We start from the raw sequence: 27,433 nt of genomic DNA, 5'->3' as shown, positions 1-27,433 counted from the left end.
AATACTAAGGAGCTGATCCCCCACTCAGCCATGTCACTCAGTTCAGTGCGGTACCAGCTATTGTAGGATACACGCAAAGTAAAAATGTGAGACGGAAGGGCATTCTTGTTGTGTTTTGAAAATTGTAGACCCTATTTCTTACTTCTTCTTGCAATATTATTACCCAAACTCTGTCTCCACCCCCTTACACACCTCTTCCTCTTACAGTGAAAACTAGTCAATAAAAGGCCTCTTGCAAGTTGAAGTCTTCTGTGGGCTCTATGAATGTCTAATGTTCGGTGAGGTCTGCCTAGAGAGAACTCAGAACATTCCTAGCCGTGTGGGAGAGCTGAAAATATTCATCTCCCGCTCTCTAATGTGAGGCAGGCTCCTCAGAAGTTATTCTGGTCTAGCCCTGTGAGATTTTGCCATGCATGCTCAGATTGATATCAACCCAAAGACCCAAGAAGACTCCATGCATATTTCCAGAATTCTCTCTTTACATAGAGATCTCTTTTCTGGTATTCTGCCCAGTGAATTTCAGATCCCTTGATTTGTTTGATTTCTGCCTCTTTAACTCAGCAGACTTAGGTTTCCCTTTTGGTACAGTCATCTGGGAATTACCTTCAGCATGAGAAAGGACTATTACATTCCTTTTCTTTGTGTTGCTGTCCTGGGCATCAGAACCCTCACCATCTGTTTCTCATGTGCAGAAATAGTCGCTCCCTACATCTCTAGTCTTCTTCTCGTGGAGTATAACTCCAGGTTCACCTGCTCTTCCCTAACTCAGCAGATTCCCCGTGCCATGTCTCTGAGCACTGGTCCATGACACATACCTCAGTCCACTGTCCTGGTGGCTGACAGCGTCCGAACTTTACCACTCCAGAGCTGTAGCCATGCTTTTCCTGTTTGACCTTTTATTCTTCCTTGTCCGTTTCTCTAACATCAAAATCTATGTGGGTAAGGGTTATTTATAGAAGTGAGGAATAATTGGCTTATATCTGGTGCATCACTATCCAGTAAATGTAAGATTTGCCACACACATACAAATTTCTGATTTAAATTAAGTGACTTAAAGTGAGTCATGGGTTATTGATTCTTTTTGTACACGGTGTTCCTGGCGAAGATGTAGAAATACATACACTTTATTGTTCATTACTCAGTGCTGAACTGACGTACCCTGGCTGGCCCATTACTCTTAGAAGATAGTGTTGCTTATCTGGCTGAGATATGAGGAGAGCGTTTATTATACCAAATCTGAGAGGTTTTTTCCTGTGGACTGTAAGTGTACAGAGCCAGCCTCAGGACTCATCACACAGAGGACGAGCCATCACTGTAGCATCCTCACAAAATGCTTCAGTCACTTGCTGACTGCCCGGAGGACGACAGACGGGGGAAACCAAGCAGCAGCTAACATGGCAATTCTTCACCCATTATCATGGAGTATAAAACCTAATGACTAAAGGTGAAAAACAGTGGCAGTTCCTCTCCTGGCAGGCTGTCTTGTTCTTGAGGAGGGATTCACTAGTAATATGATTTTAAAATGTTTATTGCAGCAAGACATTTTTTTTTAAGAATTACAATGTAGAACTTTAAATGCAACATGATAAATTTATAATGTATGCAAACATTGATGTGCATCTCATATACACATTAAAAAAATACACGGACAGTAGTACATTCAGATGTGTCTGTGTGTAAGATCACGTTGTGTATTTGCAGTGTAACCTACATGTATCTGGAAGAAAATTAACCTAAAAGTTAATAAGTCCTTCCTGTGGGTAATAGGCTCGATACGACATACTCTAAATAGCTAAATCCCACATATTTTTCATGGTAATTGTGTGCGTTCCTAAAGTCAGAATAGTTTCATTTGTCATGGTGTGTAGATCGTCGCTGAGGTAGTAGTCACGAAGATAAATTAAAATGCTTATGTCTTTTCAAAACTGAAAGGCGAGCTTGGAGACCTGTGGGATGCAGTTGAATCTGTTATCTATCGGGATGACGGGCAGTTTGTTTTCCTTCCCTGCAGATCAGTATCAAGGTCAGAGTCCAGGACAAGTTCACTGGCATCCAGAAGCTCCTCTGTGTGGCTTTCTCGACGTTTGTAGTTAAACCCCTCGGCAAAGAAAAGGTACATTTTCCCCGTGAGCAGACACCTTCCTTGTAAGCTAGGGACAGAGGGACAACTGCTTCAGAACCACTTCCTTCTGACTGCAAGACTCACTCCCTCGAGACTTTTTACTCATTGATATTTATTGGTAGTATCCCGTGTCGGCATCATAGAACTGAACAAGAACATCTTTGGAGAGGAACACCTTAAAGGAAAAAAAAAGGGGGACCCAACTTAGGAAAAAGGAAAAACAGTGTTTTAAATCATCTGGAAGTCATGTCGACTTCTCAAAAATATTGCTTACTGGATTAGTTCTTTTTTTGGGTTATGGAGTTCAAAATTAAGCTGAACTTTTTTTTCTTTTTAGGCAGGAAAGGCAAGGAGTTGAAAGTTATAGTCCTGTCATTTTTTTAGACCTTCAGGAAAGTATCAAAGTTGCTGAGTTAGTGAACTCTAAAAATAAACTTTAGGGCACCAGGACTGAAAACACTCTTGAAAGAAATACTGTGTCCTCTTCCACTGCCCAGCTCCCAGCTAGCCGGAGCCCAGATCTATCACAACTTAGGATGCCATGGTTTCTTTTCATTGCTTCTATTTAAGGGAAACCAACACATTTGAAAAATGTAATAATTCAAATTATAGTCTAAGTATTTCATTCAAGAATCGTCAGAGAGTAGGGGAAGTGGCTTCTTCTAACCATTTCCCAATGGCAAGGTGTACCACTCACGTCTCCCTCATGCCTGAGTTCTTCCTCAGAGTATCTCCAATGCCAGCGCAGCTGGGACAAAGCCAGGTTTCTGCTGAAGCCAGCAGAGCTGGTCACTGACCACGCTCTGCAGCTACTCCAAACCCATGCTGATGGCACAGCTGGGCTAGAGCACCACCACCGCTGGCTGGTAGGTGACCCCACAGAATTTTGCCACTTGGGGTCCTTTCTGTATTGTACTCCTCATATTAAATGTGCTGCTTTCCATGCTGAAAAGCACATCTGCTACTTACATTATCTAAAAAGAGCAACTTTCTGGGCCATAAATTGAACCTATGAAGTCTTTGACAAGGCATCACAGAGACCCTATGTTCACGAGAATCTAAGCCATAAGAGAGTTCTTGCTTTAGTTTCTTCTTGAATCTCTCAAAATCTTTAAGTTTTTTTTAGAACGAGGGTGTTATGAGACTGGGTACAGAGTTCCCATACTGGACAGCAGATAGATCACCATTAACTGCTTTATCTGGAAGAGGCTGTCTTTTTCCCTTCCAGCCTCAAACCTTTCATTTGGATTTAGGAACAAATGGAGTAGGCACATGCTGGGCCATCTCAGTCCCTTCTCTACAGAGACAAGAAAGGGCTTGCAAGAGCCACTCTTGGAAGCCTGCTCCCTTATGATGCTACTGCAACGGGCTACTTCAGTCAACATAGACTGTAAGGCACCTTTCCCAGATCAACTAATTTTCCAGTTGGGACTCTCTCATTTGACAGCAGACTGTGTAGAAATTTGAAAGGCTGTGGTTTGGTCTGTACCACAAGAAATAGCAGGATCACTGTCCAAAGCGAGTTCATTCCAGGATAAAACTGGCAATGATTAACAAGATTTGGCTCAACAGTTAAAGAGGCCAAGTAATTAGGAGAAGGACTCACAAGACTGAAACAAGACGAGAGGGGAAAGGATGGCCCGGCCACCTTCAAAGGGCTTCACCTTCCAGGCAACACTTGCTCTCAAGTTCATTTTCAGACACACATAATGGACTTTGTGGACTAGGGACCATCATGATGGATGCAAGGGTCTCCATTTCAGGGGAGGCTGGGTATAAATTTCCCAGGCCAACTAATATATTCTGTTGACCATGCAACCACCTGTGACAAGGCAAAGCTACTGTTGTTCTAACGCAATCCTGACAACTGAGGTAGGCAACTCAGGCAGAGTCACTGTCAATCTGCACATTCCAACAACCAAGATAGGCGACTCAGGGAGCTTTGGACTTTAAACAGCACATTAAGAGTCACTAGATTTTTCACTCTTATCTGGGTGAAGGGTCAAGTTCAGACTGGATGAATCCTGGAACTGCCAAGATCTTTCCACATAGAGTCAGCACATGGGCATCTCTGATAGCGCTGGAATCTGGACTCTGTTGCATCCAGGGTTTCTAGAGGTCAGCTGAAGTGTTATGATAACATATTGATTCTTTGTTTGCCTGTTAGACACTGTTTTGATGAAATCTCCATATTGGGACTATCTCTTGAGACAAGATAGTTTTCTCTAGAATGCCTTTATTGCCTCCCCTTTATGTCTTGATTTTGCAAAAGACAGGAAAAATTATAATAAAAATTCAGTGACATTATAATCTCACACCTCATTTGTTGATTTCATACTTTATAGAATTTTCTATTCTGTAATTCCACTGGAAAAAATATAAAATGAGAAAAATAAGCAAGAGGATCTTTCAAATGAAAAAGAACAAAGCCCATTTTTGGCCTTTTAATTGCAAATGTTTGAAGAAAAGTTCTCACCAGAATGTTTCATAGAATCACCGATAAACACTCCATTTACTTGAGTGAAAACCCATATGGTAGGGCATCTGCTTTCTCAAAATTCACACCGGGCATCCATGATTTAAGGAAGCAGTGAATGACGGAGTTAGAGATAAACTTTCTTTCTCTAGGTTCACTTGAAACCTGTTCTGCTTCAAACGGAGCAAGAGCAAGTGGAGCACCGTCTGGCCTCCGAGAGGAGGAAAGTCCGGTTACAGCATGAGAACACCTTCAGCAACATTATGAAGGAAAGCAACTGGCTCAGGGGTGAGTAGGTCTACACACTGGCCGTGGTGTCGGAAGGGGGCTTTCCTAGAGCACATGTTTCCACGATGCAACTTGGATGATGATGCATCTGTTTTTCTGACCTACTCAGAAGGTAGAGAAGAAAAGGACTGGCTATTCAGAGTACACATGATGACCTAGGCCTCTGGGGTGGGATTTCTCTAGGGGAGAAAGTGAGAAACAAGAGATGAGGTCTTGGTGGTTATTAGCAAGTGAGCCCCAAGTAGCATGGCAGAATGAGGGGGACAACCATGACACATTGATAAGGAACTTCACAGGTCACTACGCACTTTCCCATTCAGGACCTTTATAAGCCATATGCATTCTCCACAGGGAAGGGGACTCTAAGCAGGGAGAAGCCTGCTGAAGATGCCTTGTGATAAGAATGTAGGGGAAAGAGCTTATTAATACTTCCCGGTGCTTTCCACACTGATGCTGAGTTTTATGGGATACACATTCTTAGCTGCCTGGCAGTGGTTTCCTGGGCTCCTTGACATCATGGGTCCCTTCCGTCTCTGCTAACTTTATTTGACGCCATTAAAACCCCAAGAGAAAACATAGTCCAAGATAGAAGATGGAGTGAGCTTTCCTGGGGACTAGAGAGGCTCACAGAAGTTCCAACTCCACTGACTCCAAAGGAGGACACAGAAAAAGAGAAGGGGAGGCAAAGGATGGCACTAGACCAGCATAGAGTGGAGAGAAGGAAGAGGACAAGGAAGAGAAGGTAGAGTGTCAGAAGTTTGGAGGTTTCATGCTGGTCAGGAAGCATCACCATGGTCACAGAACAACTATATGGGAACCCACTGGGTAGAAGAGAAGATAGATCTCGTTCAGTCTTCGTGGCCCTCAAGGTCAATGAGCACTGTTTTCCAGCACAGTAAACTTCAACTCGATTCTAGACTTCATCTGATCAGGATGGTTAATATGGTCATTGGTGAAGTAGAAGTTGGCTTTAAGGAAACAACATAGTATTCTTGTTGATGCTGCTGTTCACAGTTCTGAATGCTGGTATGACTCGCTGACTTCATAACAGTGAGAGCCACTATCAGAAGCCACTTTGGGAAGCAGAGACTTCATCATTAAATTACAGTGCTAAGAAGGGTCTCTTTCTCTACGAAGACGGTCTCAGTTCCACGATGTGTTTCAAATGCCTTTATTCCCAAGGACTGAAATATCTGAACCATGATAATATCCCCAAGGCAGACCAGATAACCATTAATAGAAAACAAAGCCAAAAGGTCAATCAACCCAAAGTACACCTTGTCTTTTCACCATGAAAACTCCAGGAAGGGAAAGGAGATGACAAAGTTCTTTGCTTCTGCCTAAGTCTTGGCTCAGGAAAAATGCCAGTTCTTAACAAGGCTCTCAATGAGTCTGGGCAGTTACCCTGCCTTCATCCACCTTCCTTGCCGCATAGTCATTGCTTTTTAAAAATGCCTCTGTTTTTGGGTAATTATACTACCTGAATTTATAAGGGAAACGTAGGAATAAAGTCACAGAACAGTCACAAGATTCTTCCGTGATCTCAGAGGGAAGTTCTAAAGTCTGTGTGTACTCATCTAAAACGTTGCAAGAATTTGCTTCACCCTCTCCAGTCATCACATCAATGCCTCAAGGATAATTTTCCAGACTTTTGACTTGAGAACTCTGGAGCAAGAGTTCTCCTGAGGGAAAAGGCAGCCCTGGGCTGAGCAAGGGGCTGGCCAGGTGGTCGGGTGCTTGCAGGGGGAGCTGAATGTGGATGAGGTCATGGTCTGTCCTGTGGACGTCTGGCTCCTTCACTCTCAGCATCCAGAAATAAAGAACACCGGACTGCTTATCTCCATCTAGGACAGACCTATTACATGCCTACCACCTGCCAGGAACATGCTTGCCCGTAAGAAAGCAGAAGTGATGCAAGACCTTTTCACTTGAAAAATTCATACGCTAGAGGCAGGCACACAAATCATTTTAAAATAATGTAGACAGTGAGCAAAGAAATGCAAGGTCCAGATTTTTTGGGCCCGGTGGTGGAGGACCCCGGAATGGTTGGGAAAGAGATCGAGGGAGGAGCTACAAGAAGGAAGTTGAGTTAGAGAAAAGTCTCATTGCCATTGAGTGCTTGCTTCAGTTTAGAATTAGAGAGAATTTTTACAGTGTTTCCATTGATTTAACTTAACCTATCTGAAAATACATTATCCTATATTCTTCTCAATGGACCTGGGGAAGCAACTTTTAACCAAACTCTGTCATATCAAGTTGATCTTCGCTTTGGAAATATTACCAACTCCCATATCACCAATGATACCACAGCCCTCAGAAGCAATTTTTCTCAAAGGGTAATGAGCTCTGGCACTTCAAGGCATGATTAGGTGTGTGGTCTGTCTCAGAGAGACTGTTTTAAATTAGAAAGCATATTCTAAAAGACGATGGACAGCTCATCCCTGCTGAACTACGGGACCTATACTATCATAACATCAGACCCTTTGAGGTGTGAAGGAAGGAAATGAACAGTTTGAGCATTGGCCAAGGTGATTTTAGCCTCAAAAAAAGTGGAAAGATTAAATTAGGTTTTGTAAAAGGATGATATGTTGTTGTACCCCTGGATCACTGGGAGTTGGGGAGAATTAAGGTTTGGGCTATTTTAATTGTAGTTTGTCAATGTAAAATCAGACCTTGATAGCATTGCTCCGGTTGATCCTCCTGGATGTGCAGAAAGAAAACAAGAGCTAGAACAAAGTTATCTGAATTCAGGTCAAAGTTCACGATCTAAAAAGGAAAAAAAAGAGAGAGAGAGAAAGAAATAGAACAAATGTGAAATTGACCAAACAAGATGATGAAAGAATATATTAAAAGCAATCAATGGCCAACCACTGAACTTGATCACTTGCAGAATAAGGCGTGTTAAACTAGACTTAGCCCTAGCCAGGTCTGTGAACCTGAATTGTTCTCTGGGGAAGCTCTGTTTTTCCCTTATTGACTGGCATTTATCTACAGGAAGACACACTTCCATGCAAAAGATACAGACCTCCATGTACTTCTGCATTCATGGCATAGCTGATGCCTGTATGTGTTTAACCTGACCAAGGAGTGATTCCCCAGTGTGTGTTGCATATGTCTTCACAGGAACTGAGTGACTTTTTCTTTCATTTCCCCTCAGAAAGAAGAAACTGCCTAATTCTGTGTTTTTAACAACACACCTCAGATTTTAAGACCTCTATTAATTTTTTGGTTTATTTTTTATTACATATGAGTACATTGCAGCTGTCTTCAGACACACCAGAAAAGGGCATCAGACCTCATTACAGATGGTTGTGAGCCACCATGTGGTTGCTGGGATTTGAACTTAGGACTTCTGGAAGAGTAGTCAATGCTCCTAACCACTGAACCATCTTTCCAGCCTCTAGTAATTTTTTTTATTTTGCAATTATTTTGTAATCATATAAAAATTGAAAGTGTGCAGAGTAAGGAATTCACAGAGCATGAGAAGACATACAGTGAAAGAGTAAGTCTTCCTCCCAGCGGCTAAGTATAGCTGTGTATATGCTCTGATAAAGCAACAGTTAAATGGTTAGGCACTTAGAGGTTGATCACGTTATAATATAATTTACAGACATTCTAAAGTAAACAAAGCTAATGTTTTCTTCTGGATAAAAAGATACCATTTGGACCAGCAATATTTAACTGAAAAATGTTTCAATCAGCACTAACTCATCCTGTTTTTAGAATCTCATCTAATAAAATCAATTTTGCAATCAGAGAGCAGGGAACGGTGACATGCACCTGAATCCCAGATACTTTCAAGGCTGATGCCAAAAGATGCTGGCTTGAACTCAGGAGTTCCGAGCCAGCCTGTATGGCACACCATGATCCAGTTCAGAAAAGTACATAGAAAACTGAAAATAAACAGAAGTTAGACGAGGTTATGATTTTGTGTGTCTTTTTTTAAAAAATCACCCAGAAAACAAATCAGTTTTGTTTAGAGCAATGTGATATAGATTTGATATCTGGGGAAAATCTACAGTTTGTTTGCAAGTTCATCTTAGCAGGCATAAAGGAAGGGAAAGCAGTGATGTCAGCAGCGGCTCGAGAACACCAAAGAAGCAGAGACAGGCTGTCCTAACCCTGTCATTAACTCTGGGACCTGTAGGTACCCAAAGCCACAGACTGTAGGAAGACCCAGGTGCTTGTCTTAGGTGGAAAGGTGAACCCAGAAATAGTGGGAGGCTATAATTCCCCCAGGACCCTCCCTGAGTCCACATACAGTTCCCACCCCTTCAGAGAGCCCTGGTAGGCGCCTTTCTGTCTTGGCAGTAGCCCTGGTGGCTTGGAGAAATCGTTCCCTTAGAGAATCCAGTCCCAAAGTTCTTTTGCAGACTTGGTGCTAGAAATCCACTAACCTCCTGGGAAGAAGCAGATCAAGTGAACTTTAGTGGAATGTGGACCATATTCTAGCCTCACTGCAATCAGCAGCAGGATATAAAAACCCACTGTGGAGAAGAAACTTTAATCCAGCTTCGGCAGTGTCCTCAGATAATTTCCAGGAAATAGGACTTTTAAAAAAAAAATGTATCACAAGAGACTGAAATCAGTAAGACCCAGTGACACCAGATCCACAAAGGATGAAGAGGGTCCATGAGACCAGTCCTATAAGAAGGTGGTGTAACAAAGCCACTGTAACTTAAAGAGAAAGAAGACATAGAGTGTAGCCTGTGCTTGCCTGTCAGAACCGAGGCCTTGGAGTCAATGCACAGCACAGTAAGCATCTTACTTAGACGAGAAAGGAGAGAGAATCAAAGGTGCTATTCAAGAACAAAGAGACGGTCTAGAAAGCTTGACAGAGAAGCAGGGAGAATGTCTATCAACCTACATATGTAACTGGTCATGGTGGATCATGCCTGTAACCCCAGCACTTGGAAAGCTGAAGCAGGAGAATCACTGCAAGTTTGAGACTGGGAAATAAGCAAGGCATAGACTAGACTAAAACTATGGGAGGAGTTTAAGAACATCCTAGTCCACATAGCTAAGACGCCGTCTCAAAATACAGAAACCCTCCTACACACAGGCTATATATAAGATAGAAATGGCATGTGTGTGTCCCTGTGTGAGTGTGTGTTGAGAACCTAGCATTTGTTAATTGAACTTTCAGAGGTGGGATAGAAGCCAATGAGATAGATATTTAATTAAGAGATAGCAAGGATCTCTAACGTACATATGAAAAGATGTCGGACCTCATTAGTACTTAATGCAATGCAAATTATAACCAGCATGGTATACTACTTCACACCCACTAAACCGGAGAACTTGCATGATCATAATACTGTTTAAGCAAGTCCTAAAAGCAGCAGTCATTTCTTGTGTGATGCAGTGTGGCCATAGTGTTTCCTTGAAGTAGTCTACTAAGAGTAGGGACCACGATGTGGAATGACTCAGCAAAGTCAAGTTCTCTTATTCGGTAACAAATCTTTGTTAGTGCTGGTATTGCAAAAATTAGCCTGCCTAATCATTGCACACACACACACACACACACACACATACACACACACACACACACATAGTTTTGTGTGTGTACATATGTGTGTGCAAGTGTGCATGAGAACGTGTACTCGTGTGTGTGGAAATAGGTCAATAGTGGTGTTTTTCTCAGTGACTTGCCACCTTAGTTTTTTTGAGACAAGTCTCTCACTGAACCTGAAACTCACCAGTTCCAGATTCATCTAGACTAGCTGGACGGGAAGCCCCACGGACTTTCCTCTCTCTTCCTCCCTAATCCTGGGGTTATAAAGTCAAGCCACAGCACCTGGCTTTGACACGTGGGTTCTAGGGGATCCGACTCAGGTTCTCAAGTTTGTGCAGCAAGTGCTTTACTGAACGAGCTGTCTCCCAGCCCTAGTTACCATGTGTTTTCATAGAAAGAGGGCATCACTGATGTGATCCAGGAAGGAATAAAACTCAAATGGGAGAAGGCATAGAAAAAGGTAGGCGTGAGGTGCAGCAGACTGTAGGGGCCTGTGGAAATGCCCTGACCTCAAAGACAGTGTTCTTCACAGTAACTGATGAAAGGCCAGTGTGCATGGCAAAGAGGGGTGGGACCTGGCTGGGGAGGTTGATGGTCACACGGGCTGGACCAGGACAGAAAGCTTGTGGGTTACAGGAAAGAGTTGAGAGTTCATCTAGGGCGAGAGAGCTGCTGCCACATTTTTAAGCAAAGGACTGGGATAATCAGCAGAAGGAAGGGAAACATAAAAGAAATAGATCACCAAATAGTTATAAATGTAAAAAAATCCCCTCATGAAGTGCAGCTAAAGGAGCCTAGAGCCAAGCCCTTATCAACGAGAGGAAAGTGCTCCCGGCACGACTCATTCCTGTTAATAACGCTGGGCTTATGTGAGCGTACACACTGCCTGCTGAGCTCTGTTGACCTGGCATGGACGCTGGGGTGCAGAGATCCTTCTCCTCCCCACAGCAGCATCCCGTCAGTGGCCCCTCAGATTTCCTTCTTTATTTTAGTGGCCTTCCTGAAGTTTAACGGACACACGGTAGATGGTTCGTATTTAGAACGGGCAGCTTGAGTTTGTGCATAGGCATGCAACAGTAAAACTAGCATTAGCAACAAAACAATGACACGCCATCATCAAAATGTCTACCCTTCTGTGCCTGCCCATGCCCCTCTCCTCCACGGTAGGCCCCGAGTTAAGCAAAACCATACTTTCTTCAGAATTCTGGTGGAGGGTCCTCCTGGTCTGTTAGCTCAACCAAACGCCGGAAGTAGATGCTCTTCAGAGGCAGTCCACGCTACGGAACCCACTCACGTCCTTGACATAAGGTTTCAAGGACAACGCCATTCTTCTGAAAGTGTGAGGGTTGTGTTTGCTGCAGGGAAAGGGAAGTCCGGACGAGGTCCCGTGACTGACCCCACTGTCTCTGCGGTCACTTCACAGATCCCGTTTGTAATGAAGAGGAAGGAACGGCCACCACCATGGCCACCTCTGTCCAGAGCATTGAGCTTGTCCTCCCACCCCACGCAAACCACCACGGAAACACATTTGGCGGGCAGATCATGGCGTGGATGGAGACGGTCGCAACCATTTCCGCAAGGTTCTCAGTGTTGACTCCGGCGTGGGGCTGGGGGCACAGGAGAAGTGGTGTGGAGTGGATTTCCTTTTTAAAATTGCACAAAAACCGTGACGTATATTTTGTAGCCTTTCTCCTTTCGCGCACCAACCCAGGCAATTTTTTCCGTGAAGGGAAAGTTTGGTTTTTGATCCGTGCACACATTCATTGAGCAGGGAAGCCAAGGAACAAGTGCGATCAGCATTGGCCGCCTGTCAGTGGTCATTGCTCGCGCCCTACCCCAATCCACAAGTCACAGTGTGCTAGGACTTTCATCAGGAGGTGTCAGGATGAATGTGACACTTGATGACAACAAAAAACATTAATTCCACTGAGGACAAGAATGATGCCAAGGAACCATGTTCATGGATTACCATTTGTTGCGCTAAATGTCTGAGGTCGTGTGCAGATCCTCTCCACACATAGTTCTCTCGAGTCAAGGGAGCTGTTTACCCAGAAAATGTGGTGTTTGTCTAGGGAAGCCACAAACTGGTGGTTTATGACAATATTACAGATGTCCATCTCCTTTTTTCTCCTCCCCTGTCCCTTTAGCCGCCTGTGTCATGGGCATCCCTTTCTGAAGTCCGTGGATATGTTTAAATTCCGGGGACCGTCCACAGTTGGGGACCGCCTTGTCTTCAATGCCATCGTCAACAACACCTTTCAGAACAGGTAAGGCATGCTGTGTGCCAAGACAGAGCCATTCATAAGCTGTGTTCTCATTTCAATGCCACAGTCAACAACAGCTTTCAGAACAGGTAAAGTGTGCTGCGTGCCAGTGCAGAGCCGTTCGTAAGCTGTGCTTTCCTGTCAGCTGGGGAGGGGGGCGTAGGAGCCGCAACACAATACCTTCGAACTCCACTCAGTCGGTGGACACATACTTTAGTCTTCTGTTCTGCGTGTGCTCTCTTCATACTCAGGAAATTGTAACGTGTTGTTTTGTTGCACACGGTGCTGGGACATCCACCCGGCCCAGGGTGGTTCTAACGGTATCTGCCATCCTAACATGCTTCTAAGTTCTCAGTGAGTCCAGACTACACGCTACCTATTTTTATTTTATTCGTGGTACGTAGTGGAAAACTCTCACATAGTGTTTTTCTTCTTCTTTTTTTTTTATGTAAAATAAAGGGGGCGGGGAGTATCTCTGTTTTCTGCCAAACTTCAGCTCTTCATCCTTTTAAACCATAGAACTGTGGTTTTTAAGGAAGAAAACCTGGTTTGAGCACAATATATTCACAATATAATTCACCTTCCCCATTAACTAAATATGCCAGTGGATGTGTGTACACATTAACATCCCAGTGGGAAAAGGAAACAGGAACTCACTCATGCGCTCCCACAATATCCTCCCAGTGGGTTTTAGCAGTTATATGGACTTGCTGATATCAGAGGAGAAGCACCAGGGTCCTGGTCCTCCTGTTGCTTGGTGGAAGAGGAGGCCAGCCACACCCCAGTCCTCCTTGCCCACGGCCCTGCATCCCCCTTGCAGTGTGGAAGTTGGCGTGCGTGTTGAGGCCTTTGACTGTCGGGAGTGGGCCGAGGGCCAAGGCCGCCACATCAACAGCGCTTTTCTCATTTACAATGCTGTTGATGACCAGGAGGAACTCATCACCTTTCCCAGAATCCAGCCCATTTCAAAGGTCAGTTGTCACTGCGCAGGCTTCAGGGATCAGACCCGTGGGCACAGAGCTTCCTGTGGCTTCCCACTGCCGACCACCTCCACAGCTTTCAAAAGATGTCTATTTCTTCTATGACTAAATCCTGGGCTCTTCCCTTTCCTTTGCTCCTCGTATCTCTCTGGTGATGGGCTTTGATAGGGAAAGCCCCAAGTACCTCTCTGTACAGCTGGATGCTGCTGTGTGGCACATGGCATTCTGTGTCCCCTCTCTGCGTCTGCTGTTGTGTGTGGGCATCCTGTCCCAGATGCTGCACCCCATTCACGGGAAACCTGTCTTCTCATCCAGGACCAACTCAGGGCAAACGTTCACTACCTCTAAAAACCCCAGAGTGAGATCTGTGTGACTTTAGCAGCAGAAATTAAAACACTCTCTACTTTGAAAAGGGAATGAAAAGAGCTGTCAACGTCACCTGGGGACTCAGACATCACCAGGAAGTGTCACAGAGACACAAAGCTCAGTTAGTCCAGGGGAAGGATACTTCAGGGTCACAATACCAAACTTTTAGAAATTGATTGGCCGTACTGTTTTTGTAAAGGATGATTTTCGACGGTACCAGGGAGCTATTGCACGGAGGAGAATTCGCCTGGGCAGGTAAGTATGAGGAAGTCATAGGCTCTTCTCTGTCTGACAAGCCACATAACAAAGAACCTCTCCCTGGCATCCTTGGGCCCACATAGTGGGACAGGGAAGGGCCTGATGTTTCCTTGAAGTTAAAACCAGCCCGGCCTGGAAATGATTCTTCCTGATTCACCCGCCAAAGAGAAAGTTTCTAAATGACTTCAAATCAAGAAATCATCATGGGTCATGTATTAAGCATAAGAAAATTGTGTCTTAATATTTCAATTTTTTTTCAGGAAATATGTTATTTCCCAGAAGAAAGAAGTCCCACTTGGCACACAATGGGATATAAGCAAAAAGGTAACGGGTTTGTGGTTTGCAATACTTCACGTAAACATCCTACCATCGCAAAAGCAGAAACTTGTTTGTTTAACAGATCCAGGTTGAACCTGCGTGGGTTAGACAGCAAGGTGAACTGTCATGACCCTCCATTTCTAAATGATGCCAAACAAGTCACCAGCTACTAGTATCTACTGTCAGGTTTGAACTCTGTGACATTATGCCCGAGCTGGCATGCCATGTTCAACCTGGTGTCTTGCCTTGATTTGCAGGTAGTAGCATCCTTATAAACTTGAACTTCTAGAGAGCAAGAAGCATTAGTTGGGGCTAGGGTGATGGCTCCTTGGTTAAGAGGCCTGGAATCTTTTCCAGAGGCCCTAAGTTTAATTCCCAGAACCACACAGAGGCTCACAACCATTTGTTTCTCCAGTTCCAGGAGTTGTGATGTCCTTTCCTGGCCTCCACAGGCCCTGTACACATGAGGTGCCAACACATTCACAGACAAAATATCCATATACTTGAAACGAAAGTAAATATTAAAAAAGAATTAGTCATTAAAACATTTTTGACAATAAAATCTATTGTGGGGTCCATGCTTACTTATCACACACATTGTTATACGTCGCACGGAAGGGCATCTATCTGTATTGGCTCAGGATACGAACTAGGCACATGCACACTTGATGAGTGCAGAGTTCCCCTGTCTGCACTTTGAGATAGAAGTTAGATATTAGCAGTAGATAGTTTATCTTATGCTCAACATTTTCGCTTTGGCTCAATAGAAACCTCTTCTGACACTGGCCATTATTGAAGCAGAAAACGCTTGACCCCAGACCTATATATTGAGCACAGAGCTTCACTCGTGTGTGTGTGTGTGTGTGTGTGTGTGTGTGTGTGTGTGTGTGTGTGTATTTCAGGGATCCATAAGTAACACCAATGTGGAAGCTCTCAAAAATCTGGCATCCAAGAGCGGTTGGGAGATCACCACCACCTTGGAGAAGGTAAGTGCTCAGGGCTTGTGCTGCTCCTGTTCACCGCAAATTAACGTTAGCATGGTGTCCATGCTTCTGAGGGCTCCCTGCCGCTTTTGCTCAGGGCGCAACAGCTTCTGAAAGTGGACCCTTCTAGCCATGAGCCTTCCTGCTGGCTGACTTCTAGCACTCCATACACACCCGCATCTTGGCAGGCCTGGGTTCTCACATCCCACCCCTTGCCTCTTACTCCCTCTTCTGCACCTCCATCTACCCAAACCTGAGGATCGCTGATGAGTGTTGTAGTTAGGGTTTTACTGCTGTGAACAGACACCATGACCACTCATAAGTCAACTCTTGTAAGGACAACATGTAATTGGGGCTGGCTTACAGGTTCAGAGGTTCAGTCCATTATCATCAAGTGTCATCATGGCAGTGTCTAGGCAGGCATGGTGCAGGAGGAGCTGGGAGTTCTACATCCTATTCTGAATGCAAACAGGAGAAGACTGGCTCCCAGGCAGCTAGGATGAGGGTCTTAGAGCCCATACCCACAGTGACACACCTACAGTGATACACCTACTCCAACAAGGCCACACCTCCTAATGGTGCCATGCTCTGGGCCAAGCATATGCAAACCATCACAGTGAGCTAGGACACATACTTTTCCAAAATCCTCTCCTGGCTCAAGGAGCTTCACTAGCTCATTTCACCATGACTTCTCTTAGACTAATTTATCTTTGAGTTCTTTTCTGCCTTTTGGTATTTCTTCCACAATTGCTGTGAGTTGATATTTAAATGTTATATTGAAATTTAGGATTTCAATGATCTTTTTCCCAAAAAGATAATAAATAAGACTTGTAAGAAGGAACATTCCTTGTCTTGATTCTTTGTATCTGTCTTAGCAACTTCTACAAATTTCCCATATTATCACATTGAAATAAGTGTGTATAATTTGGGCCTTAAATTTAGGGTATCGGAAGACCCTTACAAGTCAGTGCCTACATGTACTAGACTGTGAGCTCTAGGGGACATTTTGCTCACCCATTGCATTCCCAGACCATAGTAGTGCCTGACATTTGGAAGATGATCAGGATTCCCAGTTTTCAGGAAATGTTTCAGGAAATGGACTGCTGTTCACTGTCATGAAACGCCATTCGAAACCAGGATGATGAGATGTCCCAACTGTCCTGAGACAGTCCAAGTTTGCACCTGCTGGACCATCATGGCTTCAGTTGTGCCATGGTGTTTCAATGTGGATGAGTTAGACAGGCCTCTCACCTTGGAATATAAGTAAATTCTGAGGCTATGCTTTGTCATTTTTAGTTCTGACCTTGACTTCTGAGTGTTTCTTCTTTGTTGTTTTGGTTGTTTCCTTGTTCTCACCATTGACTCCTCTGGGGTCTTCCTTAGGCCCTTTAGGTTCAGACAGGTTCCCATGTTTACTGGGCTCAACACTGTAGGAACAAATCTAATAATTAACTATTGGTTTCTCTCTAATGCTCATAAAAGGTGCCTAAATATCTTCTTTTGTTTTCTTGATATGAAATCTTTCTCTTTCTTTCTCTTTCTGAGCACCCCAACAGGTTATACCCACCCCCAACCCCAGCTCTCTCACAATGTAGAGAACCCCTTGGCCTTGAACCCAAGGTCTTTTTACATTTTCCTCCCCAGAACCTGGATCACCAGTGAGTACCACAGTCACTTTTTAAAAAGTTCTCATTTTTGATGTAATTGGATTTGAAGTCTGATATTTATAATACAATCAGACAGTACTAAAGGTTTTAAGGGGTGTGCAATTGTCTATATATAAGCGTAGAAATACCTAGAAGTAATGTAAGAAGCAAAAAACAAATCTAGAAGCAGCACACATACACATGAAATTGCAGAAGAATAAGAGGCGGCCACTCACACACCAGTGGGTATGGTAGTGTTTAGGCCACAGAGGCCAGCTCTAACGTGGTCAAGGGAAGGCCCAGAAAGACAGAAACACTGCAACAACGAAGGGGCTTGGAGGTATTTGCTTCTCTTGGAAGTAATGTCATGAGTGAAGACGAAGACAGCTTTCTTGGCATTGTGTAGCAGCATGAAGCTTGAGTTGAGTCCTCTGGGTAAGAAATTACTGGGAGGGGTCTGGCCTGACAGGTATGGAATATCTAAAGTCTGAGAATGAAGGAAAAATACAGTAAGAACAAGAAAGACGTGGACGGCCCCTCACACAACCTGGTATAGGAAGCCAAGCAGAGAGAATCTATCCCAAAGAAGCTGAAGAAGGGACAGATTAGGTCCAGAGTGCCACCAGCCCACCTTACCACCGATGGCAATCCCCTGGTGCCTCCATGGTCTAGGCCTCTATAAAAAGTAGTTTCCTTTTCTTGTCTACAGTGAAATCTCAACAACGACATATCAATTGGAGCAAACAGTCTAAAATGTTTAATTATTAACATTTCATTGCAATACTGACATCTAAATAGAGATTGGAGCAGAGCGTTGCTATGACGAAAGCGGATCTACCAGTGGGCTCTGGGCAGACTCACTTCAGTGAGCTCCTCTCATTTCATCTCAGTCCAGTCACCCCAAACACTAGAGTTGGTTATGAAAGGAATCTACCTCCATTCCCATGTGCAAAGGGAAGCCATCTTCTTGAGTAGCTGTTCTTGGAGGATCTTTTCACGAAGCCGAAGCTGGCTGGATTGGTCGCTCTCTGCTGCTGTGATGACAGCCTCCAGGGAAAATGTCTTCGTGTACTTATGTTCTGGAGGGTTAGAGCCCACAATGGCAAAGACATGGCGGGTGGTAGGCACAGAAGAGAGTTCCCATCTCAGGCCCAAGCAGGAGGCAGAAAGAATACACTGGAAATGGCATAGGTTGTTAAAACCTTACGTCTATCCAGTGACACACCTTCTCCAACAAGACCATACCTCCTAATCCTTCCTAAACAGCCACCAGTTCCAGACCAAGTACCCAGAGTCTTATGTGAAACATCTTCAAACCACCACAGTGACTTTTCTTTGGCAAATATAAAGAGAGCCAAAACAGACCACTGACTTTTTGTCTCTTTTGCCTCTGTGGCCTTGGTTCTGGTAGCAGGATAATGAGAAGGACTTCCTGATACCTTCTTTACCTTCTCAGGGGGAGGAGTAGATGTCATTCATTCACCCGCTATGAATCTTGGTGCTGGTTAAGTCAGTGAGTTCCATCTATAAAGGTAGAATTACATGGTGGCTACTCCTTTTGGTTCAAAGGTAAAATATATCTGCAAGCTAGAGAGCAACTTGCTGGAAAATTGCTGGTTTAATTTCCTGAGGCGGTCACAATGGAGGACTGGTCACTGGGTCACTGAAACAATAGGAATCTGCAGGAGCTCCCTTGTGAAAGCGGGTATTCTGAGATCATGATGTAACCCTGGTTACTTCTGAGGAGATTGGTTCCTCACCTCTCACCCAGCTTCTAGAGCCATGCCAGTCAGATTACAGGTCCTTGGCTCGAAGATGCATCGCTGCCTTCGTTTCCACATGGCGTCATCCCTGAGTGCATGTCTGTGTCCAACTTCCCTTCTCTACAAAGACATCAGTCACAGCAGGCCTACCACACTGCCATACGACCTCAGTTTAGTGAATTACATTGGCAAATACCCTATTGCCATATAAAGTCATATTACAAGGTACAAGGGGTTAGGACTGTACCATAGAAGTGTGGGCAGGAGTGTGCCATAGTACAACTCTAGGCCGATCGCACAATCTCTCCCCACACCTGATTCACCAAAGCAGGCAGCCCTAAGGCAAGCGTTCAAGCAGATCCTCTGGCTTGGCTGTGCACGGAGAGCTAGGCCTGTTGACACCTCACCTCTAACTTCTCTGTGGCTTTTCACCAATCCGTCTCCTTTCGGTTCTGTGCTGATGGCAGCCAGGCAGAGTCTCGCCTGGGTTTGTTTGTATTCAGCAAATGCTCACAGGCTGGGCTAGGCCTTTCTTTTCAGGCCGGAACTAAAGATACACAAGGCCTGGAAGGGGAGTGTCTACATGAGCGGGTAGTCACTTGTTTGCTGCACAAGCTGCCATAGATGTGATTTCTTGTTTCTTCATTCTAGTAGCGAGGATGATGTTATGTTTAGATACAGATATATGATTCAGTAGAGGTCAGCTCTTCACGGCTGGATTTCTTTCCATCTGCCTGATTCCTGTGGTTGGAGTCCTAACCTCATGTTTGTCTTCTCACAGCCTGTTGCCATGGTAATGATTATAAGATAGAAATTTTCAACACTAACTTCAAAACACCCTGAAAGAAATGGACAAAATGAGCAGAATAAAAATGTGCTCTTAGTGGAACACATAGCTCTCATAACGAAGAAGAAGGAGGAGGAGGAGGAGGAGGAAGAGGAGGAGGAGGAGGAGGAGGAGGAGGAGGCGGCGGCGGCGGCTCAAAGCCACAGAAATGGCATTAGTGTTTTAGTATATGCCAAGTGGCTTCTGTTTATCTAACAGATACTACATATTAGAAATTGGCCTTGGGATCCAGAAAGCAAATAATGCTTTATGCTAAAGAAGTGTGTCCCAGGGGGTCCTATTGAGAAATTAAGTCTATCCTAGAGATACTTGGTTTGTTTCCTGGGTCCCTTTAGGCCACTCGAAGACGCACATCACATCCTGGGAAAGCACTGCAATCTAGTGTTAGGGTAAAGGGGACATGGGCCTGATGGCATTCTCTGCTTTTAGTTTGTGGAGTCAGGAAATATCACAGAAATCAAGAGAGAAAAGCTTCTGTTCTTTATTTTACATTAACAACAACATCAACAAAGACACGACGCAAATTAACTAGCCCACATATAATTTGGATGTCACAGAACCAGCATCCAAGACTGAAGTGAGATTGTTGTTGATAGATGCCTTTCCTGGTACAGGCAAGCACATATGACTGCCCATTCACATGTGTGTATAAATACACGCATGCGTGCACACACACATGCGTGCACGTGTGTGTGTTTTTTAAAGTAAAAAATATTTTTTTCTCTTCTAATTTTTCTTTCTATCTCTCAGATAAAAATATATACTCTGGAAGAGCAAGATGCCATATCTGTAAAGGTGGAAAAACAGGTTGGAAGTCCAGCCCGCGTGGCTTATCATCTCTTGTCCGACTTCACGAAGCGCCCTTTATGGGACCCCCATTACATGTAAGAACAAATTTAAATGTTTTTCTTGATCAAGTCTGACACTGTGGGAAAGAGAACTTCAACTGTAGTTCTTCTCCACTGCTCAATGCATGGCATATTGTTTCAGAAATTTAGAGACGTTTTAGGGCTTGTTCTGCCTAAGCTGCTGCCTGAGACTTTAAAAACACAAAACAATTATCACACTCATCTGTTTCTCCTCTGTATTGAGTTGGCATAGGTGATCAACATCTGTTGTGATATTACTGACAACTTCAAAGCTGCTCTTGTCCCTATTTCTGAGATCCGGCCCATCCAGACTTTGTAGCGTACACTCTTGCTTCACTGCCCAGCCTCATTGCCCTTGAGGAGGTATCCAAAGTCTTCCCAGAGCGCTCTTCCTGCCAAGCCATAAGTCTCAGGGAGATGCTGCTGAGTCAGCAGTGAGTCCTGGAGGAAGATGATGCCTGCTGCTTTCCCTGTGATCCAGTCATGTTTTTCTCCCACAGCTTTCTGTCTCATCGTCTCTGGAGCTCTCTCTTCCAGCCCACTTTGCCGGAATGTGGTTGTTCATACCTATTTATGACCCTGGCTCTGCATATACAAACACTTTAGATAAAGAGTAGTGTGTGTGTGTGTGTGTGTGTGTGTGTGTGTGTGTGTGTGTGTGTGTGTATTGGAGTGTTGTGTCAGCATCAAGCATGGGCAGATTTCATTGTTTAAATAGTATAGCAACTTTCAACATACCGCTTTCATTACAGAAGTGATTTGGAGCATGATTTGGAGCATACCAAAGGATATGTCTGTGTTATAATAAAAAATACTGTGTCAGTGTATGTAAGGGACTTGAGCACCAAAGGTTTTGGGGTCACCACAGGTCCTAGGGATGACTATGGAGCTCTGAGCCTTGTATGCTATACCCTGCAGTGACAGAATATGCTCAGGCCTAGCCTCCTAGGATACAGAGCACTGCAGCATCTCAAAGACAAGATGTCTTGTCTTTCAACAACTTCTTTCAAACTCTTTTCTCACGATTCTGGTTCACTTGGCATTCCATTTAAATGAAACAAGAATGAATGGAGAAGGCAGTGAGTTCATTTAAATTCAGATAACTTGTCTCTACTTAAGGCTCAGGGTCTGCACAGAGTGTTTGCACTTAGCTCTCACAATAATCCCCTAGATCGTATTATCTACATCATGCAGATGAGATAATAATATGACTTGTCTAGCATAATATGACCAGTACACGGTGGTGAGACTCAAAGGCACGTGGTTTACCTTCCAAGTCTCTGTTCTTCCCAGCACACTCTATCTCTTTCCCTGAGTGCTTAGACTGGCTTTACGTCCCACTTGCCCTCAAAATGTTGTACTGTTCCTAGAAAAAAACAGTAATTTTGTAAAAGGATTATTACCTTCCTCTGGAGTTTTGATGGAGGTGAGCTGGGGGCCAGTCAGCTGGCCCCTTTCTGTCACAGGCAAAATTACTCTTTCTGAATAAGCAGTTTGTTCCAAAGTCAGCCTTCAAGCAGTGTCTGTGAGGGGCGGGGCGTCAGTACAATAGGTGAAGACAGATGTTGAGAAAGAGATCGTGCCGATGACTAAACAGAGCTTCTGGAGGGTAGGAAGTAGGTGTTTGAACGCTGTTCTCTTCACACAGATCTTGTGAAGTCATAGACCAAGTGAGTGAGGACGATCAGATATATTACATCACCTGCTCGGTGGTAAATGGAGACAAACCCAAGGACTTCGTAGTACTTGTGTCACGAAGAAAGCCCCTCAAGGACGAGTGAGTATATCTGGCTCATGTGACATCCCAGCTCTGTCTGTTGGAGACTAGAAACAAAAGGATATGAAGGCAAAAAAACCATCGTGGACATGTCTAGTCTTCAATCACATTCATCCATATTTTAAGATATATGAATCTTTAGTTACCATTTTGATGTGCATTCATGCATTGTGAGCTGTGTGCAAAGGACCCATGGGTATTCTATCACGGCTTCCGTCTGCTCAGATATTAAACTTCATATCTGAAAAACCTTCAAGACCTACCCCTTGTTATCAATAAAGTCAGGAAGAGGAGTGGTAACCAGAAGTTGACTTAGAATTCACAAAGGCCTTGCATTAGCTATTTAAAATGACCCACTGTGTGCTAGGGCCATGACCCAGAATTTGAACATGGCCTTCCCATGTACAGTGGACCACACAGAGCATGGGTTCCAAAGAGTGTGTCCCAGACAACCTCCCTACATGTGAACTGGCACACAGAGGTACTCACCGTAGCATGTTCCATTATGTCAAAGGATAGGACAAACACATTGACGTTGATGTTATAAATTATGATAAATCCACAGCACAGAGCAGTGTATGACCTCCAACAAGGATAAAGATGTCATGGGAGCACAAATAGAAAAATGTCTCAACATGTTTATCATTAGATGGGGAAATCAAGCTGTGGGCTGTATTTGCAAAGTGACTATATTTGTATAACAATCTACGTGTGTGTTTGCTAATGCTGGTTGTATCCATTAACAACATCTAGAGACCTGCATAGCAAAAGGTAAATAAGAATAGTCCTTCACAAGCCAGGGAATAGGATTGGAGCTAGAGCAGGCAGAAAGCCCAACTTATTTCCGAAGCTCTGGTATCCATTTATTGTTTGAATATTGCTTTTCTTTTTAATTAAAAAAAAGATAGGAAATTGACATTACAACCTGTTAGGGAACAGAAAACTTCAGCAACTCCGGCCTTGTGATGCTACCTCACCGCCTACATTTGAAAGTCTCTGTAGAGAAGGGTTTTGATGCAGAAGGATTTTCAGAGCTCACTTCTGCATGGACAGAGGAATCGTGCCAAGAATTGGGATGTAGGCAGCACTGGACAACTTGCCTAGCATGCAGGAGGCCCTCAATTTAATCTTCAGAATCACAAAATTAATTTAATAAATGCCAGTAGCTACAGAACTGTTCTGTCTAACAAACATTCCCTCAGAGTTAGAACTTGTGCTCTTCTCTTTCAGCAACACCTACATTGTGGCACTAACGTCAGTGGTACTGCCGTCTGTCCCTCCATCTCCACAGTACATCAGAAGCGAGGTCATTTGTGCTGGGTTCCTCATCCAGCCTGTCGACAGCAGTTCGTGCACTGTATGTTTGATGAAATGTTTGTGCCTTAATTCATTCTCAATGAATTTCCCTCAGATCTCCTATTCATCACAGTTTTATAACTTGTGTCCTCTCTAAGACCCCCCTCTTCCCTCCTTCCAGACTCATTCACCAACAGTTTCAGTCTCTTGCTTGAAAGTTCTCCAAGTCAATAAAAACTCAACATGCTGTATTTTCTCTTTGACACAGGTAGCCTACCTGAACCAGATGTCAGACAGCATCCTCCCTTACTTTGCTGGCAATATTGGTGGCTGGTCAAAATCCATTGAGGAAGCTGCAGCCTCTTGTATAAAATTCATAGAGAACGCCACTCACGATGGACTTAAAAGTGTGTTATAAATGGTCAACTCTCAGTTACCTGTAACTTAATTTACTGTGTTTAACTCCAAGTGTGTCCTTAGCCCTTTTACTTGGCAAGCTTTGGGGGCCATACAATGATTTAATATCAGCCTAAGCAAAATGTAGTTATGAAGAGATGAAAAACCAAAGTGTGTTCTGGTGACTTGGAGCCAAACTCCAAGATCTCTAAACTCCGCTGTACAGACACTTGGAAATTGCCTGGACACAGCATCACATGATCTATAGAATGGCACAAAATTAGTTAACACTACCACAGATGGCTCTGGATTACAGAAGCACAATGTGTATTCTACAATGGTGAGTTTATAGCACGTGAAATGATGGGTTAAAAGCTGATGAGTGTTTAATATTATTCCACGGACAGCAGGTGCCTTTGTCAGGGGTCTCTGAGAAGATGTATTCTGTGTTTTAGAACTTTAAATTAGGAAGCATTAAAGCATAATGGAATCCAATCAGTTTTAGTAATAGGAACTACTTTACTCTTGTCATTTTACATATATTCCAGGTAAATGGCCAGTTCATTCCTATACATGCACACGCCGAGCACCTGTAAAGTGTGATATTACAGGAAGAATATTAGCTGAGCTCTGTTATCTGTTATCTGTTCCATTAGTACTTTATCTCCTAGACGTCAACATTTATCACTCTACACCATGATGTGTCTTAACTCCTAAGACCAAACAGAATGTGTCAAGTTAGCCTCCTGCAAAGGATGACTTTTACAAATGGAAGGAGATCTTCATCAGAGCTGTGAGCAGGAGACAGCTTAGGGCTACCCTGCTGTGCGCTCACCAGACCTCTACCTCTGCCCCTCTGCCTGATCCCACACGTCCATTCGAATAGTCTGGGACTGGTTACAGTTTTTATCTTACTTATCTGTCTTAAGGTTTTCCTGTATGTGAACTTTAGACCACATTCTAATTTTATAAATTATTATTTATATATCATAAGAGTAGATGCATAGAACATTCTAGGACTAAAAAGACTGCTGGAAATACTTTAATTCTGAAAGGTAAAACATTTAGTAATAAACGGCTTATATGAAACTACAACTTAGTATGCTATCTTTTCAGACTCTGGAAATGAAGAAGCTTCTAAATACTATATGCGTAGACTTGGTCTTTGAATTCAGTTTTTGAAATGTTTTCCTGAACAGAAACAGAAATACTGAGTAACTTTAGCCTGCTCATGTTAAGACATAGATACTGTGTACTCCAGTTTGTAGGATCTACCTTACCCAGGATGGGTATAAACTGAGTCTCAGAGTATTGTCACTTGTCCTAGGTTTGTTCCCATAAGTTGGATGAAGTTTAGTTGGTAAATTAGAGATTCACAATAATCTCTAATAAAATCGAGCCATCCTAGCAATGCACTTATGTAAAAAGCTGGGAGTATGAGCTCCCTCTCACAGTATCGTGCTGGGCTTATCTTTCTCCCTTCTTCCTGAAGGGAGCAGAGTTAATGAGGTGCCTAGGTGTACCGATGAGCTAAGCTGAGGTGAATTTTGTAGACACTGCGAGGTGGCATAAGCTATGGTTGGCCTCCTTTCTTGAACGGGAGCACTGAAGTGTTGTGACAGGGATATTAGAGGACAGACAGACAGGGAAAACACAGATTTGTTGGATGTGAGGATGATCGCTCATTCTCCTGGTGGGACTAATTTAGACATGTTACACAAAGTGCTGCACACACACACACACACACACACACACACAAGCGTGTAACTTACTTAATTCTAGAATTTTCCATAGACCATCTCCAGACAGTGGTGGATGGAGTGACAGGCACACTGGGTCGGCTAGGTGACGTGGACATAGTCTATACCCACCTGCATTCATTGACATGACATCGTGACCCTCACAAATGCCTTAAAACTAGATGAATCTTTAAAAGCAGCTCTTCAGCTACCAGCCCCCTTTCAAGTACTGCTGGTCACACAGAGTTGGTGCCAACTGGAATGGGAGCCCAGGCAGGAGACGTCATCTTCACGGTCTTCAGCTTACCCCAGTCTCAGGGAACAGCCAGGTCCTGCTGTTTTCCCCACTCCACCTCCCATCAAACAACTCTTTCTAACCTTCCTAGGAGATATCATTTCTATGCTTCTGAGCATAGATGTGGAACCCATCCACCTGGCTGTTTCAGGGTCATTCAGCACATCCTAAATTGATGTGTTCCTTTTTAGGACTCCTTGTCTTTGTAAGAACATGATACAGGAAAAGACAGCAGCATGCTATGGTCTTCTTACGCTGTTTCAAAAATAAACCTAGTGTCCAAAACAACGCTACAATGCATTCATTGTGCAGCACAAGCCCTTGAGCTCGCATTGTCTTACAAGCCTTTTAATGACATTTATTTGTATTCTGTGTGATCATCTGATTAGTGGGGGCATTGCCACTAACCTGTGTGGAGATCAGAGAACACCTTGTGGGACTCAGTTCCCTCCTTCCATCATTGGATCCCAGGACTTGAACAGATGTTGTCAGGTTTGGCCCTGAGCCCCTTTACCTTACAGTGAACTGACCTTGTGGGTCGTGTGTTTCCACTCATTCTACTGAGGTCTTTGCTGCTAAGCCCTTCTATGCTCTGCAGTTTCTGCAAGCAGTTGGAATGTACTTATTATACATAAATAAACTGGATAAGTGATACGCGATGTTGGAAGACCTGCTATTTGGGATTGTAAAGCAGGGCAAGGGAGATGGGTGCTGGGAGGATTGATTTTGAGGTGACTAGAGACATGGGAGCACAAACCAAAGACAGACAGACAGACAGACACACACGCACAGAGAGAGAGGCAGAGATAGAGACAGAGAGACAGAGAAACAGAGAGAGAGAAGGACAGAGGGGCAGAGGGGCAGAGGGACAGAGGGACAGAGACAGAGACAGGGAGACAAAGAGGCAGAGAGGCAGAGAGACAGAGATAGAGACAGAAAGAGATAGAGAGCAAAGACAGAAAGAGATGAGAGACAGAGAGACAGAATGGCAGAGACAAAGGAGCACAAACCAAAGACAGACAGATAGACAGACAGACACACACACACGGGGGGGACAGCGTGACAGAGGGACAGAGACAGACAGACAGGGAGACAAAGAGGCAGAGAGGCAGAGAAACAGGGAGACAAAGAAGCAGAGAGGCAGAGAGACAGAGAGACAGAGAGACAAAGACAAAGACAAAAAAGACACACAGAGAGAAACAGAGAGACAGAAAGGCAGAGAAGCAGAGAGAGAG

At 44.0% G+C, this 27,433-nt stretch overlaps 1 protein-coding gene across 1 annotated transcript in view; it reads left to right on the top strand.

Annotated features, from left to right (window-relative positions):
* Window positions 1-25,049, top strand: part of Acot12 (acyl-CoA thioesterase 12) — a 39,065-nt gene extending 14,016 nt beyond the window's left edge. Inside the window, exons 4-15 of the mRNA XM_032896895.1 lie at window positions 2,012-2,113; window positions 4,751-4,886; window positions 11,825-11,981; window positions 12,549-12,668; window positions 13,486-13,636; window positions 14,211-14,266; window positions 14,530-14,593; window positions 15,490-15,573; window positions 20,577-20,710; window positions 22,344-22,472; window positions 23,703-23,829; window positions 24,037-25,049. Of these exons, the coding sequence (XP_032752786.1) occupies window positions 2,012-2,113; window positions 4,751-4,886; window positions 11,825-11,981; window positions 12,549-12,668; window positions 13,486-13,636; window positions 14,211-14,266; window positions 14,530-14,593; window positions 15,490-15,573; window positions 20,577-20,710; window positions 22,344-22,472; window positions 23,703-23,829; window positions 24,037-24,186 (1,410 nt within the window). The 3' untranslated portion in view covers window positions 24,187-25,049. The remainder of the gene's footprint in view (window positions 1-2,011; window positions 2,114-4,750; window positions 4,887-11,824; window positions 11,982-12,548; window positions 12,669-13,485; window positions 13,637-14,210; window positions 14,267-14,529; window positions 14,594-15,489; window positions 15,574-20,576; window positions 20,711-22,343; window positions 22,473-23,702; window positions 23,830-24,036) is intronic.
* The last annotated feature ends 2,384 nt before the right edge of the window (window positions 25,050-27,433 follow it).

Source organism: Rattus rattus, chromosome 3 (assembly GCF_011064425.1).
Source record: "Rattus rattus isolate New Zealand chromosome 3, Rrattus_CSIRO_v1, whole genome shotgun sequence".
Classification (NCBI taxonomy): Eukaryota; Metazoa; Chordata; class Mammalia; order Rodentia; family Muridae; genus Rattus; species Rattus rattus.
Note: the sequence above shows the minus strand (reverse complement) of the source record. Positions and strands in the feature narration are given on the sequence as shown.